The sequence below is a fragment of the Orcinus orca genome, chromosome 7 (assembly GCF_937001465.1).
Source record: "Orcinus orca chromosome 7, mOrcOrc1.1, whole genome shotgun sequence".
NCBI lineage: Eukaryota > Metazoa > Chordata > Mammalia > Artiodactyla > Delphinidae > Orcinus > Orcinus orca.
Window position 1 is genome coordinate 91298015 of NC_064565.1, and position 18500 is coordinate 91316514.

The 18500-nt window shown below is 36.8% G+C and overlaps 2 protein-coding genes across 2 annotated transcripts in view; one reads left to right on the forward strand and one right to left on the reverse strand.

The window, feature by feature from the left end:
* The first annotated feature begins 2177 nt into the window (after positions 1 to 2177).
* Positions 2178 to 6510, forward strand: FAM237A (family with sequence similarity 237 member A). The gene is made up of 2 exons (XM_004262804.3): positions 2178 to 2589; positions 6371 to 6510. Exons 1-2 carry the CDS (start codon positions 2178 to 2180, stop codon positions 6508 to 6510), a joined length of 552 nt encoding a protein of 183 aa, XP_004262852.1.
* A 2852-nt stretch (positions 6511 to 9362) lies between these two features.
* Positions 9363 to 18500, reverse strand: part of DYTN (dystrotelin) — a 50846-nt gene continuing 41708 nt past the window's right edge. The window contains exons 11-12 of the mRNA XM_004262803.3: positions 15913 to 16420; positions 9363 to 9562 (exon numbers count right to left, since the gene is read on the reverse strand). Of these exons, the coding sequence (XP_004262851.1) occupies positions 9459 to 9562; positions 15913 to 16420 (612 nt within the window). The 3' untranslated portion in view covers positions 9363 to 9458. The remainder of the gene's footprint in view (positions 9563 to 15912; positions 16421 to 18500) is intronic.

Here is an 18500-nt window from a genome sequence, read left to right on the forward strand (position 1 = left end):
GTGTGTGCAGCTAAGCCTCCTTGTTTTCTGAAACGAAATCTTCAGGGGAGGGAGGGAAGAGGAGGGTGCAGGAGATGGACTTGGGGGCGAGAGGTGGCGGCCGTTTCCCGGCGTTTTGACGTAGACTTGAAGAGGCGCCGAGCACTCCCACTGCTTAAGAAGAGGCACCGTAACCTTCAGGACGCTGAAGGTGGGGACCGCCGCTTGCTCAGGGAGCAGTCTGGACATTTTCTCTCCACGCACTCCAAGGAATCCAGAAAGGGCTGCGCAGGTAAGTGCGGAGGGGCTCGCTTCTGTGACCTGGGAGTCAAGCCTCGGAGTAAGGAGGCTAATGGGGCACGAAGGACACAGGGTGTCCCAGGCAGCTCCGCCCTGAGGAGGGAGAGGTGGTGGAACCAGGTGCGGGATCGAGACGTACGGAGCACAGCGCGGGGCTTGTGGCAGGACACACGCAGGATCCCAGGGCTGAGGAACTTCCAGGCTTGGGGAAGACTCTCGGAAGGGGAGGGATCCTGACGGAGCCAATGTGAGCGCTGCGGCGCGAGCGGGCAGCGAGTCCCGGACTGGCCAACTTCAGCACCCTGGACAGTATCCCGCCCCTGCTCTTCTAATAAACTTAGCACTGACAGCTTCGACTTGTCCCCTAAGAAAAAACTTTTGCGGCCCCTCGACTTTGATATTTTAGTTCAGAAGAGGACATATTAAATTTGATTTTGTTCAGGTAGGTATCCTGTGTAAATAATCTGAAATATAGAGGAAATATTTTTGAATAATTTTGTATCTCAACATGCCTCTTCAGGAATGTGCCTGTTCAAAGACAGTTCCTGAAATACCGGTTTAAGGGAGACTCAATATGTTTTGCTGCTGTACAGAAGAGAAAGATTCCATCTCATGGTGTTATCATGAAATGTTTCCAATATAGACATATTCTCATGAGAATTCCCATGAGCTGTGCCATGCTTGCCTTCGTGAGACTAACATCTAAAAGATTTGGAAATATAAAACTGAAAGTCAGCTGTATATGCCCTCCTGCTTTTTCTTTACACTAGAGTTGTTTAAGTTTAATATACATTTTGTATATCATATACATTTGTGAAGATTCAGGTAAACCTTTTTTCCTGGGAAAAAAATTGGTTTGTTTTTATTATTTTTTTTTTTTTGCGGTACGCGGGTCTCTCACTGCTGTGGTCTCTCCCGTTGCGGAGCACAGGCTCCGGACGCGCAGGCTCAGCGGCCATGGCTCACGGGCCCAGCAGCTCCGCGGCATGTGGGATCTTCCCGGACCGGGGCACGAACCCGCGTCCCCTGCATTGGCAGGCAGACTCTCAACCACTGCACCACCAGGGAAGCCCAATTTATTATTATTTTAAGTACATCATTTCTCATTGGACTTGTCTGAAGTGTAACATAATAATTTCAAAGTGTATATGGATGTCTTGGTTTTATTGCAACTGGCTGTGAAAGCCAGAAAAGCTGAATGAGAGGCAAATAATTTTTGTTAAAATTCTTGAGATTTATAGCAAGATGAGAAAAATGAGAAAAGATCATCTTTATGAAAATTATGTCAGAATTGCAGAACATTTCAGGTGTTTGTAAAATGTTTATTAATTCTACTCTAATGGGTTGAATATACCTTGGTTCCCATACTTTTATCACACTATCTTGTGTTTATTTTTATTTATAACATTTTACAATTCTTATGCCTTTTTTTAATAATAAAAGGAACCATAATAGGAAAGCATCCAAGGGTAAAATATGTTCAAATTCTTAATTGCATGGGAGTCCTGGTTTAGGATAGCTAGGCTAAATTATGCAATTATAGAATAATAAAAGCCATGTAGCAAGATGGAAAAATTTCACTTAATACTCTTTTAAACTATATTTCTCTGTACTAGGGAAAAACAAGTTTGCTTATTTTTCTTACAAAAGAGCACATCTTAGGAATAAATCTTTCTTAATCTAAGCATCTTTGTTTTGTACTACCTGGCTTGACAGTGCATCATTTTAGATAGAATGGGGCTTGCGAGATGGGAGGTAGGTTAAGACTTTTCCCAGAGATGATGGTATGTTTCCTTTGCTGGCACCAAGGTTCTTAAAGGCATAATTATTTTCTTTACTGAGTGGAGCACAAGCAGGAACTCATATGAAATATTTCCATCTTGCACAGTTTCAAGGCCATGGCCAATCCTGGGAACAGAGGAGGGATCTACCGCCACTTGAGTCTCACCTGCTCCCTGCTCATTGTGGGAATATGCTGTGTGTCTCCTTTCTTCTGTCACAGCCAGACAGATCTGCTGGCTCTTAACCAAGCTGATCCTCAGTGCTGGGAATCATCCTCGGTACTCCTCCTAGAAATGTGGAAGCCTCAAATTTCCAACACTGTTTCAGGTTTCTGGGATTTTATGATCTACCTGAAGTCATCTGAGAACTTGCAGCATGGGGCATTGTTTTGGGATCTGGCTCAACTCTTCTGGGACATCTATGTGGACTGTGTCCTCTCCAGAAACCATGGCTTAGGAAGGAGGCAATTGGCTGGAGAGGAAGAGAAGATCTCAGCAGTGCCTCCACAGCACGCAGGGAGAAAAAAAGGTGGTCAACCCCAGGTCCCATGTCTTTTGAAAGGATCAATCAAGTGTGAATGTGCTGAATTGTGAGGAAGAGGGAAGTGGCTTTAGGGCAATCCATTGCCACACATAGCCTCCTCAGGGGTGAGCCCAAAGAGTACGCAAGTGATAGGAAGATAGATAGCACTTCCTTTTGTAATTTGCAGTAGCTGTTTTTATCAACATATTGTCCTCATCTTCATACTTCAACAGCAGCAAAGAAGAATCAGAAAGACAAGTAGGAAAAGACATGATCCCTAAAATACAATATCAAGGTATAAAGGGATGCCCCCAAATTAATATTACTTTTTTCAGTAAGGCTGAACATTGGTAGTCATAACCTGTGTTCACTTGCTATGGAATTGGGAAGATTTGAATATAAGCCTGGGGAAGGCTCTTGCCCCTTTTAAATAGAAAAACAAAAACAGAAACAAAAACTAATTGCTTTCATGTAAATGGGAAGGACTCCTTGAGATGTACTTACTTAGCTGATGGATAAATGGTAGAAAAATCAGCTGGCTTGCAAATTCACTCTTCCTTGTTTTCTGGAACAAATTGCAAATAAGTAATTAACTTCCAGCAAGCTGAGTAATTAATTTTTAGAAATCTGGAACTTCCTACAAATTTAGAGATTTTTCACTGAAGTAAATATGGTATTCAAATGCAGTCTTCTCCAGGGGCACTAGAATATCCTTTATAGAATTAGAAGGAGGGTGAATAAATCACTGTAAGCTGAGAATAACAGCCTTATTCATACTGTTTGTGTTCCTTTTATGGTGTTGTTTCAACCAATGTGCTTCTAAAGTTTGCAGCAAGGGCTGTTTGGGTGGTAGTAACTATTTATGCACTAGTGGAAAACTGAAGCATAAATAATTTTTGCAATTGTACATTTGATTGTGAGAACTGTTATATGTTCCTGTAAAACATCTATTAAAATAGCAATTAACAGTAATAGTTATAGATCAATCTTTTCCCAAGATATCGTAGAACCTTTAAATATCTGGTTTGTTTTAACCTCAGTAACAAAAAATATTATTAGCTGATCCATAAAGCCAGATAATCCACTGCAATTATTTATAGATAAAGTTATTAATTTGGCAAGTGTTATTGTCACTTAAACCAATTTCATTTTTTAGAGGAAATATTCTTTTAGCAGTTTAGCTACTAAAGCAGAAATACAAAATGATTATCTTTAAATGTTGGTTACCAATATTTTAAAAATATTTTGAACAGAGGCTTCCCAGGCATCAGCATCAGTAAGGACTGTATATTTTCTTCATCTGCACTGTAGGCTCTTTTTTCCATTCTTTTTTTTTTTTTTTCCATTCTTACTCTACTTAACAGTGGTACTCAAATTACTACCACTATTTCTTGTTTTGTATTTTGCACTCACTTTGCACTTTAAGTATCTATAGAATAAATGAAAATAATGTTTGTGTTCAACTTAACAGGAAAATAATTATCTATAATTACATAGTATAATTAATTAAATTATATAATTTAATTGTATATTAAAATTACATATATATATAATCTCAAAAACAGCTTTCAGTTTGCTTGCTTGCAACAGGCTACTATAATAGTCTGAGACTACATGTAATTTTCTGAGCATACTTCAACATGGCATTTCTATATTCTTTTTTCAAAAAAAAAAGTAGATTTGTCTTCAGCTTTGGAAGTCACTTCCTTCATCTTGCTACAGAGTTGCTATTGACCCAGCTGGTCTGCAAACTTTACTAGGAGTTGCTTTGCAAATATTAGGGGTAAATATTTCACTTTATTGAAGTTATTTTAATGTTTGACATAATTGTTGCAGACCAGGAAATAAGACTTTCCATTTGTATTGTATAATCAGTCAAAGAGGGTCTTGGGTCAAGAAGACACCCTGTCTGAAAGTTAGTTTCAGGAACATCGAGATATCATCTCAAGAGGCTCGATTAAATCTCTAGTGGCTCAAATGGGCTCTGGATGTACCTGCACAGATTCTTCACTAATTTTTTCTTTTGTCCCTGGGGAATTAATATTCTACTAGGTTGGGATGGGGGTGAGGGTGAACAGGTGTTTGTCTCCATAGTTCTCAGGGAAATCACATCATCAGAGCAGAAGAGAAACACTAAAATAAGTGTTTTGATGTCTTCAAGTTAAATAGTTTAAATTCACCTGAGAAATGTTGCAATGAATCACGCCTTATTAAAAACACAAAACTCCTATATAACTTTGTATGTTAATATATTTGTTAATATTGAGTCAGCAACTATGTAAACAAGAGATATCAAATAGCTACGTAACCTTGGGCAAGTTAATTGACTTATTTAGCTCTCAGTTTCTTCATCTGAAAACGAGGGATATGGGAAGAATTAGAAGGCCCTTAAAGTCTCTTCACATTCTGTGTTCTGAAGTTCTGTGATTCTATAAACAATAAATGTATGAAAAGCGTGGATTTAACTACAGAAAGAATCTGGAAGAGCCTTACTCCAAGGAGAGCTTACCGAGCTGAGTGATGACCTAGACATTGTGGTGTTTTATAACTTTAATAAGCAGAAACAGAGGTGATCCAGAAATGAGAATTCCAAAAATTCTGAGGGCCAAAGATATCATCGTTTGAGAAGACTCAAAAGAGCATTGTTATTTTGTCTAGAAAGATACAAGCTAACAACTGAGTGCCAAAATGGTCAGAAGGCTGAAGAGGATATACCCAGGCTTCACTACTAAATGATGGATTCTGTGAAGGCAGAGAGAGAGAGAGAGAGAGAGAGAGAGAGAGAGAGAAATTGATTTAGGAAAAGAGTAGGCTGATAATATCTCCCAGATAGAAAATAACAGAGTTGAGGTTAACACAAGGGTTAGTAAAGACTTTAATACAAATGAAAGGATTTTGAAGTATATCCTTGTTTGTGTCAAAAATGATGATCTCTTCCTTCAACAAATCTTGCTCTGCCCCTGAGAGGAACAGAAAAACTTACCTGCCTGAACCTGGCAGTTTGGACGGTCTAGAAAAATTGTGAGTCTTTGCTTTCCTCCGTGACGTGAAAGTTAAAATTTAGATTTATAATTTGATGATGTTTGCAGTCAGTGTATAACTAGCCGGCAAATGTTCATAATGCTTATTTTTTAAACATTAAGCAGAAGAGAAAACAATGCTTCAGAAATATAAGTTAGATTCACAAATGCTTGATTTTCTACTTTACTCACTCTGAGAAATTTTGTAAGCAACATATTCAGAAATTACCAATCTAGAAATCTATTCTAAAGAATCATTCAGAGCTGTAACCAACTTTGCAGTATAAGGCTCTTCACTGCAATATTATTTATAGCAACAGAAAATTGGAAATAATCTAAATGTCCCATAATAGGGTAATGGTAAACTAAATTATGGTATAAAGTATGTATGTGTAAAACTATGGTTCTCTCTGGAAGATTATATTATGGGTGGTTTAAACATTTTTCTTTATATTTTTATATTAAAATGATATGATGACAATTTTTTACTTTTTTAGTCAGAAAAATATATTTTAATACATATTAATCAAATAGGAAATGTATTTATTATAATCTACTTAATTCATATTATATAATTAAACTTCATAGGACACAAAGTTTTGCATAAATAAAAATTTCAAATACACCTCTGAAAAAAATCTATACAGAATATTAATAGCCGAGTGGCAGAAACAGCAAACATTCTTTTAAAAACCAAGTCATTGATACTTAATTAGCCTGAAAATAATTTGGTGACCTAATGACGAGTTGCTTTTCTCTACTTTCAGGTGTATATCCTCAGCAACCAAGAATCCCTTCCCTAAAGAAGAAAGAGTTGATTGAAGGCTTGATAAACATGCATGTACATAGGAGTGGGTCTAAGTTCATTGGAAAAGTGACCAGTAGCCTGGAAATAAAGAGAAAATAAATCGAACCTCAGAGCTAATGCACATCTTGGAATTTAAATATATATATATTTTTTTTTTTTCTTGACTACTGATCGTTTATTTACTTGAAATGGTGGGAGCATCCAGAGATGCTTAAGCCACATTCTCTGAGTACTTAGTTTCATTCTTTTAGGCTGCTAGCATGTTCCTTCAAATGGCGACATTACTGCCAGATCATCCCACTGTCTGAAACAGTTAAAACAGCTTCCAAAGATGAGTAGGGGATCGTGCTACTCAGATTCTTTGTAGTCATCTTGATCATTGTTTTGGGATGCTTGACATTGTTAATAAACTAGCGTGCCACACATTTAACTTGAATACACTGCATGACTTTGAAATATTAACCACTGGATTGTTTATGCACAGGCCAATAAGAGACTATATTTATTAATTACCAGTTATTGGTGGTAGTTACTTGAATTTTGTTTGAAAGAATATTTTTGAATATTTTGAACTGAGTGAAGCAAAAAACAAAACACGAAACTGGTGAATAAAGCATTCTTCTAATAGAAACAAAATGAATAAAAGCTCTCGACCCCAAGTAATGTTATTGGAGTTTTTTTATTTCAATATTTAATGTGACCATTAATGATAATCCAAACTCTAATAAAATAGCAGTCGGTATAAATTTTTTCTCAGTTAGCATATTTTCTATTGGATTAAATATTAAGATTATAACTGGTTACACTTTACATTGAAAAGAAAAGTAAAAGTCAAACGAACAGCATTATGAGAAAAGAACCCATAAAAATATTTGCTCTCAAAATGACCAGGCTTGAATGAGGTTCATAGCAAAGAAGTCCAATTAACAAATATATTTGAGTTCCAGACACAATGCTATTTTTATCTCTAATTACGCTCATCTCTCCAATCATTCTATTATAATTGATGGTTGACAACCAGTTTGAATTTCAGATATGTTAGCATTTCACTTGCTTTTCCCAGGTCCAAAGGAAGCCTCAGTAAGTGTTTTCACTGAAGGTTTATGGCCCTCCTTAAGTGAAAAATCTTATCCAAAGGGTTCTTATTAGAAGACACAGATGCATCTGAAGATTAGCCAAATCTTAACAATAGGGGAAGCAAGTCTGGGGAAGGAACTGGGGAGGGGGTCCAGCCTCAGCGTTAACTTGATTAGAAGAATAAGTACATTAAAAGCTGCCACTCTTTGACTACCATTTCTACAGAGGCTCATGGTTTTGCTTCTATACTACTTTCTCTAATGTCTTGCATCATGTTCTTAAAAACTATTATATAAACTCATTACCTCTTATAAATCGCTGAAGAGATGCCTGCCCCTTGCTCCTCCCACACCTTGGTACTACACAACGGGGGCTGCCAATTTTTTCTGATGCTTTGTGGGCCATCCAGTCTCTGGCGCAACTAATCAGTTCTGTCTTTGTAGAATTAAAGCAGCTGTAGATAATATGTAAATACATGAGCACGGCGGTGTTCCAATTTTAAAACTTTGCTCGCGGACACTGAAATTTGACTCCATGTCATTTTCAACTGTTACAAAATATTACTCCTCATCTGATTTTTTCAATTATTATTTTTTAAATGTAATAATTTCACAGCCTGCACAAAACTGGCAGTGGGCAGATTTGGCCTATGGGCTGTAGTTTGCTGACCAGTGCTCTGGGGCATACTTAACAAACTTGTAAGGAACAAGCTGGAATGAAGTAAGAAGGAGAGTGAATATGTTGAACAACAAAACCAAAATAAAAAATTCATGATAGGCTGAAAAACAAATTCAAAAAGATTAGGATGAGACTGAACAGGTGTAACCTAGTCTTAATCCTACCCAGTTGGACATTATTTCACTCTGGAAACATTACTAGAAGTTATGGATCATATAAATAAGAGCCCAGAGCCTCTCTGAATGTAATATGGACTGCACATCAAGAAAACAGGTGAAACAATGGAACCATAACAATATTTATTTAGAGAAAGTGTAAGCAGTGGTTAGAATACAGGCTTAAGAGCTGGGTTCGAATCTCAACTTTGTCAAGTAGTGACCAAACGACTTTGGACAAGTTACTGACCCTCTTTGTGCCTCAATTGTCTCATAAAAAGAGATATCTACCTACCAGGTTTGTGGTGAGGTTTAAATTAGTATTAATACATACATGGTGCTTAGAAGCTAAGTGCTCTCACAGTCAAAAAATGTTAGCTACTACTTTGGACATTATTAAGCATCTATACCCTAGTCATACATACAGAGGATGGAGACACACAAGTACTTTGGCCAAATCCAATGAATGTGGGGGTTTAGTGAGAAACATTCATGTTTTTAAAATAAATTTATTTTGAGATAATTGCTGATTCATATACGTTGTAAGAGATAATACAGAGACATCCTGTATACCCTTCATCCAGTTTCCCTTCATAGTAACATCTTGCATAACTATAGTACAATAACACAACCAGAAGATTGACATTGATACAATCCACAGAGTTCATTCAGATCTCACCAGATCTGCATGCACTCAAATGTGTGTCTGATATGCACATATGTGTGTGTGTGTGTGTGTGTGTGTATTTAGTTCTTTGCCAAGCCTATTCTCCAGCAGGAGCATCTAGATAGAATATTAGGTCATCAATTCGGTAATTCAGATATTTAAGAAGATAGTTGCATGAATTCCTGTAGATCACACACTTGAATATTACTACCAATGTATTCAAAGAAAGGGCCTCTATTGGAAATGCAGCACATCTGGATTTGACTTGGCTCCTTCTTTCCATTTTCCTCTATCACTCCTCATTCCCAAGGCTTTACTCTGAAGAACAAAGACACATGTGTAGAGACATTAAAAAATAAAATTTTCTTCATGCTTCATGCCAGACTATTGAGAAAGAGGTAGAAGGTTTAGTTCTTTTAGTACAGATTTTGAAAACACGTTTCGTCATCACCACAAGTCTGGACTCTTTTTCACTTCAAGTTGGGCAAAGTGATCTGATCAACAAGGGCAGAGAAGGCCCTGCATACTCGCTCAGCTCCACAATACAGGTCCATATTTACTGAAGATTGCAGGTCTGAAAACAACAAACAGGAAAGTCCTTCAGAGAAAGCACCTGTAGGTTCTCAAGCTGATCTTAATAAAGCTCTAGCACAGAGAAGAAATAAAATCCATCTCTCTGCAGTTCCTGATGGCAATGCCCTTTCTCTAAGCTAGCTTGCAAATGAGATGGGTATCATTTATCATGATCAATTACTAATTCAACCAAGTTGTGGGTTCTTTTTTTTTTTTGCGGTACGCGGGCCTCTCACTGTTGTGGCCTCTCCTGCTGCGGAGCACAGGCTCCGGACGCGCAGGCCTAGCGGCCATGGCTCACGGGCCCAGCCGCTGGGCAGCACGTGGGATCCTCCCGGACCGGGGTGCGAACCTGTGTCCCCTGCATCGGCAGGCGGACTCTCAACCACTGCGCCAACAGGGAAGCCCAAGTTGTGGGTTCTTAAAGAGCATTTTCCCATAACTTCAAGCACGAATCTGAGTAGCCAGAAAGCCCAGTCTAGAGCAGTGGTTTTCAGACTCTGGTGTATGTTAAAATCATCTGGACAGTGTTAAAATACATTGCTAGGTCCCACCCTCAGAGTTCTGATTCAGAATACATGATGGTTAATTTGATGTGTCAATTTGATTAGACTGTGGTGTCCAGATATTTGTTTAAACATTATTCTTGGTGTATCTGTGAAGGTGTTTCTGGATGAGGTTAACCTTTGAATTGGTAGACAGAGTAAAAGCAGATTGCCCTCCCTAATGGGATGGACCTTGTCCAATCAACTGAAGGCTTGAATAGAACAAAAAGTCTGAGTAAGAGAATTCCTTCTGCCTTACTGTATTCCAGGCGAGACATGTTTTCTTCTGCCTTTGGACTCAAAAGGAAATATCAGCTCTTTCTAAGGCTCGAGCCTGCCTGCTTTTGCATTGGAACTACACATTGGCTCCTCTGGGCCTCCAGCTTGCTGACTACTGATCTTTAGACTCGCTAGCCTCCATAATTATGTGGGCCAATTCCTTAAAGTGAATCTCATCCTATATCTATATATACATCCTGTTTGTTCGGTTGCTCTGGAGAACTCTGACTACCATAATACATCAGGGATGGGGCCCAAGAAATTGTGCTTCTCATAAGTTCCCAGGTGATACGGATGCTGCCGGCCTAGGGAAGATGCTCTGAGACCTCTGCTCTATAGTTACTGATTAATGGTTTGAGTGGTCGCCTATGACCTATTGTAATAGGAATTGTGTTGTAGAAAGCTCTACAATTTGGCAGTTATTAACCAAAAGTTGGATACGCATAATTTTTAAGCTAAAAGTTCCATTTCTAAGAATTGATCCTACAGAGATATTTACATATGAGTACAAAGATATATGCTATAAGAATACTTACCGAAACATTCTTATGATAATAAAAAATTGGGAGCAACTGAATTACACACCAATAAATAAATTATGGTATATTTATACCCTGGGATATTATGCAGCACTTAAAAAATCACACTGCCCAATGTCTAAGATATTTTGTCAAGTGGAAAAAGCAAAACAAGCACAACCTAACTTATGTTGAGAAAGTAAAGACACATATATGCAAAGAAAAAAGTCTGAAGGAAAAACTCACTAAACTGCCAACATTTTTTACCTCTGAGAAACAGGTGGCCAGGAGTGAAGGACATGATGATGAATTCATTTTTGAAAAACACGTGCACTTAGGCATTTTAATTTTACAATGAGCATGCTGTATAGTATTGTTTGTATAATTAAAAAAATAAGATCACAGGAAATAAAAACATATAAAGGCTTAGCTTGTTATACACTTTAGTTACATGATTTATTATGGCTCCATCTGTGCTGTTTTCTGTTGAACATAAGAGAGGGTTCATGTCATTTTAATGTCTATTCTCTAACACTGCCCCAGAGCTACAAGGACCTTGAATAAATAATATTTTATTGCCTGAATAAAAAACTTTGTCCAGAGGCAAACTTATTTTAGGATATTCTATTCCGCAGCCCACAGTTATAAAAACTTTAAATACAATAAAGAAATAGAGAAGCAATAATTCATTTCATACATCTGTTCTTTTTTTCTTGTTTGGTTGTTTTATTTTTAAGCTCTAGTCCCTTGAAATGTTAAAACTAGCCAAAGATATGCACCTAACACCAAGCATGTTGCTTGGCATGAACTTGGAATTCCATACATATAGGGACTGAATTAATATAGCATATAGTCAGAGGCCTAGTGAGATGTTAGATAGACAAACCTGTGAAATCAACAGTCCAGAGGAAATCACGATCGGAGAATAATTCACTTGAATGTAGTTAACAATCTATCTGGTCTCTGAATGAATTTGGGATGTGAGAGAAGGCTATCAGAATGATGGGTATAGAGGTTTAAAAGTATTAGATTATCTGCTCTATGATTACTCTTCTGGCAATTGAAATACTGAGCCCATGTCTTCCTTACAATAATAATTAATGAAGCAAACCAATATGTATTGAATATCTACTCTGGACTAAGACCTGGAGCTCCAGATTGTACATGTTGACTGTCATTCTGCTATTTCCATCTGGATGTCTCCAAGCAATTCACACTTAATGTGTTCAAAACAGAATTCTTGATTTGCTGACCTCCCTCCATCTCAGCTTTCCCAGCTTTCCTTATAGCAATAAGTGTATGACAATCTACCAAGTCCAAGCCGCCACCACCTGTCCTTCTCCAAGCCACTTTCTACACAATGACAAAGTGTTTTAAAAACATAAATTTACCCCTTTCAAAATGAATGCCCAGCGGCAAGCACAGCTCTTGGCACATAATTAAATCTTGATGACTATTTGTTGAATGAATGAGTGAATGAAGGATGAACCAACTAGACATTTTTTTCTACCTTCATGGAGCTTAATGCTGAAACTCTTGTGTATCTTTTCCCATCAAGAAAAATTACTTCTACTTTTTCATATATATATGTGAGTGTATATATATATGTACATATATATATCAGAGAGAGAAAGATTCACTAAGCGTTCAGTATATATCCTTAGGATTCCCAGGCAGCATTTGAGAAGTCTACCTTCTAAGTAGGTGAGATAAAGATCCAGTGTTGAACTTCTCTTACCTGTGGTTGCTAAAGCACTGCTCTTTCTTTTTCTATAACCTGCTAAAGTCCAAACTTTATCTTCTGATTATTTAAAATAATAGTTTAGATGATGGTTGCAGGTTGGGAAGAAAGGAACAGGAATAATTCTTCCACATCCCCACCCTCAACCATGCCCTGCTAATCCCATCATCACTCCCTCACCTTCCCTTCTCATCCTTGAAACCTACTGTGGTAAACGGATGGCAAAGAGGGATGGAAGAGAAGCTGGGGAAAGAATTTCAGAGATATAAGTAGGAAATTTCACTCAGAAAGGGAAAGAAAATAATTTAATGAGAAAGTAAGACTAGAGCATTAAGTTTTTTTTGTGTGTGTCACCACAGAAGCAAGTAGTGTTAGATGTTCTTTCAAATCTAATTCCTTTACTGCAAATTTGAACAAAATGTTTGCTACTGATTTTCAGTCCAACATGTGGAATTTAAAGAGGTTTGGGGAACCACTTCTACACACTTTCTCTTTTCCATTAAGCTCTCAGAGTCTCCTGAGATCCTATTATCTTAGATCTTGATATTGAAAGACTCTATTCAGTTAATGTCAGCAACTGCCCCCAAACTGACCATCATGCTTTGCCGTTTTCGTCTTATTAAGTCTTAAGTCATATAAAGTTCATCTTAATTTCCAAAATGTGTTGACTCCTTAGCAAAGCTCCAATTCAAAAAGCTAGTCAGCTACTAGGATAATCACACACTGGGTGAATAGGTTGACAGTCTGAGCAAATCTTAGTATATTACAAACATTAGATCTTTCTAATTTTTCCAACAATTCTCAAATTAAAAAATAAAAAACAGGGGCAGTAAAACGATTAGAAACTTCCTGCTGTTATCTGATGCATCTGTAACAGAGATAGAAATAAAACAAAAATGACCAATACCTTAATTTAGTTTGTTTGCCTTTCCACATCTTCATATATGTGGTTATCACATTTCTGTCTCTGATTACGTTTGCTGTGATTTTGATAAGCATGCATAAATTATGGGGTGTATTTTTATAATCCATATTGCCAGTGGCTAAGTAGAGTTTACAAACAGAGTCATATTCAATACCTGATTGAATAAGGATACAAACTTAGTAAGAAATATTTGAATGAAGAATGGCAATGTTTAATAAATGTAGATATTAGCCATGAAGATTAACATAGATCCTATGCTTAAAAGCCTCAAAGAAATAAAACTGATATAAAAGAAATAACTATAAATTTAAATCTTGTCAATTAGTACTCACTGAATTATCACAAAGTATACAATGCAGTATAATAACAAAAAGGGAAAGATGCACTTCCCTGCTAATATCATAAGCACTTTTGTGTAATAATGCATACTACCTACAGAAACATCTCAATGGTTCTATTTAAATTGTAAATGGAAGCAGAGGTAAATTTTTGAGAATATATTTTTTATATTATCTACAAGATTGGATAATGCTAACTGCATCTTTATACATTATTGCATTATCTGAATTTAAAAATAAATTTTGCCTTTTCATGATTTCCCTTTAAATGATATAATGATGGGTGTATATATAGATACAGATACATTTATATGTATAGACCTTGATAAAGTTACTTAAAATATGCATGGATCTTTTAGGTATCAAACTGCATGCAGTGCTGGGATATTGTCTCCCAAATATGTGTAGTAGACCTAATCTATTAGGAATCTGAAATGTACAATATAGCCTGCTACATTTGTGAGGGCTGACCCAATACAATATTTTAAAAATCAACAGCTTTCATAAACTCAATTGGAGAAACAAAAAATAAAAATGAGATGAATATGTGAAATCCTAAAATAGTTTCTAAAATAAAAGTCAAATTTTTATGTGAAATTTTCCTAAAAAGGTCAAGTGGATATTGACTTTGCTTTGAATACTCATCATGACCCCACTGATGTTTAGATGGAAATAAGTGGGTGGAATCTTGTGTTGGCCCAAGAATCAGGCACAGGGAGTTCTCATCCAGTCTTTGTCTCAGGCAGCCTGAGCATGCTTCTGGTATCTTTGCGATCTTGTTTTCTCTAATACAGGATTATAATTCCAACTCTCTTCACAGTAGATATTTTTAGAATCACCAAGTAATTACTTCATTGACTTGGCTCTACCAAGTTCAATATATAACTGACATTATCATGTTCCCATTTTATAGCTCACCAACTATTATGGGCTGAATTGTGTCTCCCTCCCCAAATTCATATACTGAAGTCCCACTTCCAGTAACTCCAAATGTGACTATATTTGGAGATAGAGTCTTTAAAGAGTTAATTAAATGAAATGGAGTTTATGTGGCTGGATCCTAAACCAATATGAGTAGTGTCCTTATAAGAAGAGGAAATTTGGATAGGGACATGCACAGAGGGAAAATGGTATGAAAACACAAGGAGAAGACAGCCATCTACAACCCAAGGAGAGAGGCCTCAGAAGACACCAACACTGCTGACACCTTGATCTCAGACTTCCAGCCTCCAGGAGCGTGAGAAAAAAATTTTTTTAATTGTTTAAACCACCTGATCTGTGATACTTCATTATGGCAGTCCTAGCAATCTAATACACCAACTCAGAAATATTTTGGGTAGGCCTTCTTTGATGCAGAAATGCATGAGAATGTTATCCTTGTTTTATCACCAGTCTCTATATGATCACTCCAACATAAAAGATCTTACACTTTCTTAAAAAGAAATGGATACAGATATAGCTATATTAAGATGACAAAATACTCTATAAATAAGACAATGTCACTGTAAAACAGGATAGCTATAATAAAGAAGTATTAATAAAAAGAGCCTTTAGGTTTAACAATGAGACATAACTTACGAAGGTGATGATGATGATGGTATTATTATACAGAGACCTTAATCAATTATCTAGAAAGAGAGCATCGTTCTTATCCCATTTTTAAATGGTAACATCAGGCTGCCCAGTTATATATGTTTTTGTACTATTGATAATAACAATTGCAATAACAAAATAATAGGTATTTATTGAATTCTTGGTATGTGCCAGGTGCTATACTAAAACTTCATATGGCTTATCACTTTTAATTCTCACAATAACCCCATCAATTAGGCAACACTAGAAATCAAGTTCAGAGAGATTACTAATGTCCAAAAGACTCACAACTCTGTTACCCACTAGATGAATCGTAGCTGTAGGGCTAATACAGAGCTATAGAATCAAGTGTTTTAAAAGGCAGCCTAACTCCGTGGCCATCACTATCTCTAGTGATTGTGTAAAATCTTACCTGAAGGCATTTCTAGAGTGAAGGCATCCATGAGTTTTGACAACAATTCTTGCAGTTCCTCTTCCTCCAGCTCATCCTTTCCCTCCTGGATGTTAACTGCCCCTTTCCTTTCCACAGGTGCCAGGGCAGGACTGTTCATTTCAGCAGGAGCAATTTGGGAGGCGTCCTGCAGCAGTCCTTCCTGGGAACTGGGTAGGGAACTAAAGATTTCTTTCGAGGTCTTTTGTGCTTGGCTTCGTGCCCTGGTGCTTTGCGTTGACCTTGGCTGCAAAATGGCCTCTGGTGATTCTGAGTTTGGTAGAACATGTTCTGCATGTGCTGGACCTTGGTAACTTCCATCAGTCACAGTGGACTTAGGAAGTGTTTCCTCTTCTGAACCATCCTCAGTGGCATCCTTGATCTGGGAAGACTCTCCTCCCCTCTGAAAACTTTCTTCACCATTTCCATGGTCACGCTTGGCAACCATATTTTGCCAGGAAGATGAAGGATGAAGGGGCTGCAACACTGCCTGGGTAAAGAAAACTTTATTTATGAAGAAATGAACATTTATCTTACTTTTTCATTATGCATTAAATTTTAATATTCCAATAGGACATTTTAATGCAAGATTTTTTTGTCTCTAAATACATTGATATTAATTTTATTTTATGCTGTTAATTCAATGTCAACCTAAAGGTAGAACAGCTCAGATTCTAAAACATCACAGAGAATAATCACAAGGAATTTGGGAAAACGCTAGGTTCTGAAAGCTCAGGTTCTAAAAATATCATAAGGAATATCTGGAAATGTCAGGATATCTTGGATTGATAGCTAAAAAGTATGACAATAAAACATTCATAATGATCCATTTAGGTAGGTATGTTGTGAGGGGTTTCATAATAAGTCATAGGAATAATATCTGGGGGGTGTGCTCTCTACAAAGCACAGCCCTCAAAGTGTGGTCCACAGACTCCTGGAGGTCCCCGAGACCCTTTCAGGGGTCCATGAGGTCAAAATTATTTTCACAATAACACTTAGAGGTTATTTGTCTCTTCATTGTGTTGACATTTGCACTGATGGTGCAAAATCAAGAGTAAGTAAAGCTAAAGTTGTTGGTGTTTACCGCACATCAAGGTAGCATCACCAAGCAGTGCTAGTAGTGATGGTATTCTTACCATCGTGCACTTGCAGTTAAAGAAAAAGGCAGCTCCTCTTAAGAATATCCTTGATGCAGATGAATGGATAAAGAAGATGTGGTATATATACACAATGGAATATTACTCAGCCATCGAAAGAATGAAATAATGCCATTTGCAGCAACATGGATGGACCTAGGGATGATTATGCTAAGTGAAGTCAGAGAAAGACAAATGTCATATGACATCATTTATATGTGGAATCTAAAAAAAAATGATACAAATGAACTTATTTACAAAACAGAAACAGACTCACAGACATAGAAAACAATCTTATGGTTACCAAAGGGGAAGGCGGGGAGGGATAAATTAGGAGATACACACGAGTGTAAATAAAATAGAGAAACAGCAAGGGCCTACTGTATAGCACAGGGAACTATATTCAATATCTCATAATAACCTATATGGAAAAGAATCTGAAAAAGAATACATGTATTTATGTATAACTGAATCACTTTGCTGTACACCTGAAACTAACACAACATTGTAAATCAATTATACTTCGATAAAAAAGAAAAAAAAGACTATTCTTGAAGGTGCAGCAAAAATTCTTATTTTTCTTAGTAGCACATGTCTTCTTAATATTATATGTGATGAAATGGGAAGTATGCATAAAACACTTCTTATGTTTACTGAAATATAAAAGTTGCCTCTTGTGCAAAAGAATTAGACGGTTACTTGGCAAACATTTTTTCAAAAATGAATGAAGTGAGACTGTGATAGTAAGGAAAACAATGATATGTGTTGCCAATTGTAACAGTTGAGCTTTTAAGTAAAAATTAGAGTTTTGGAAAACTTGCATCCACTACCATGAGCTTGCTTGCTTTCCAATTCTTAAAGACTTTTCTGATGAGATTCATGGTAGTATTAATGAATATGATTTTTTATGATTTTTAAATGATTTTTAAAACTCTTGTATAATGAAATGGGTGAGCATTAGGAAGTTCGGCATAGCTTGGTGAACTTCCAAATGACCAGTGTATGATGGTATAAAATCATGCCTGGGTAGAAGATTCATTCAAAAAGCCCAACAGAATATTGTATTTTAATGAAACACGGTGTGAAAGAGACATGGTTTCAGATTCAATATTGCAACCATCCTTTAAAAAACAATCATTGATCATGTTTTGGTGTAGTATCAAAGAAGGTCTCCAATTATCTGAAAAGGCTGTTAAAATACTCCTCTCTTTTTCAACTGCAAATCTGTGTGAGGCCATATGTTTTCATATTCTTCAGCCAGAACATCTTGCAACAGATCAAATGCTGAAGCAGTTAGGAAAAATGCAGCTGTCTTTTCTGAAGCCGGCCATTAAAGAGATTTGTAAAAAACGTAAAACAATGCCAGTCTTCTCATTAAATATATATAAATAATTACTATTTAAAAATGTTCCATATATAATGGATTTATTATTT

Coding starts and splice junctions, on each gene's coding strand:
- FAM237A (XM_004262804.3), top strand. CDS start 2,178: ATGGCCAATCCTGGGAACAGAGGAGGGATCTACCGCCACTTGAGTCTC. Junction 2,590..6,370: donor GCACGCAGGGAGAAAAAAAG/GTGGTCAACCCC, acceptor CTCTACTTTCAG/GTGTATATCCTCAGCAACCA.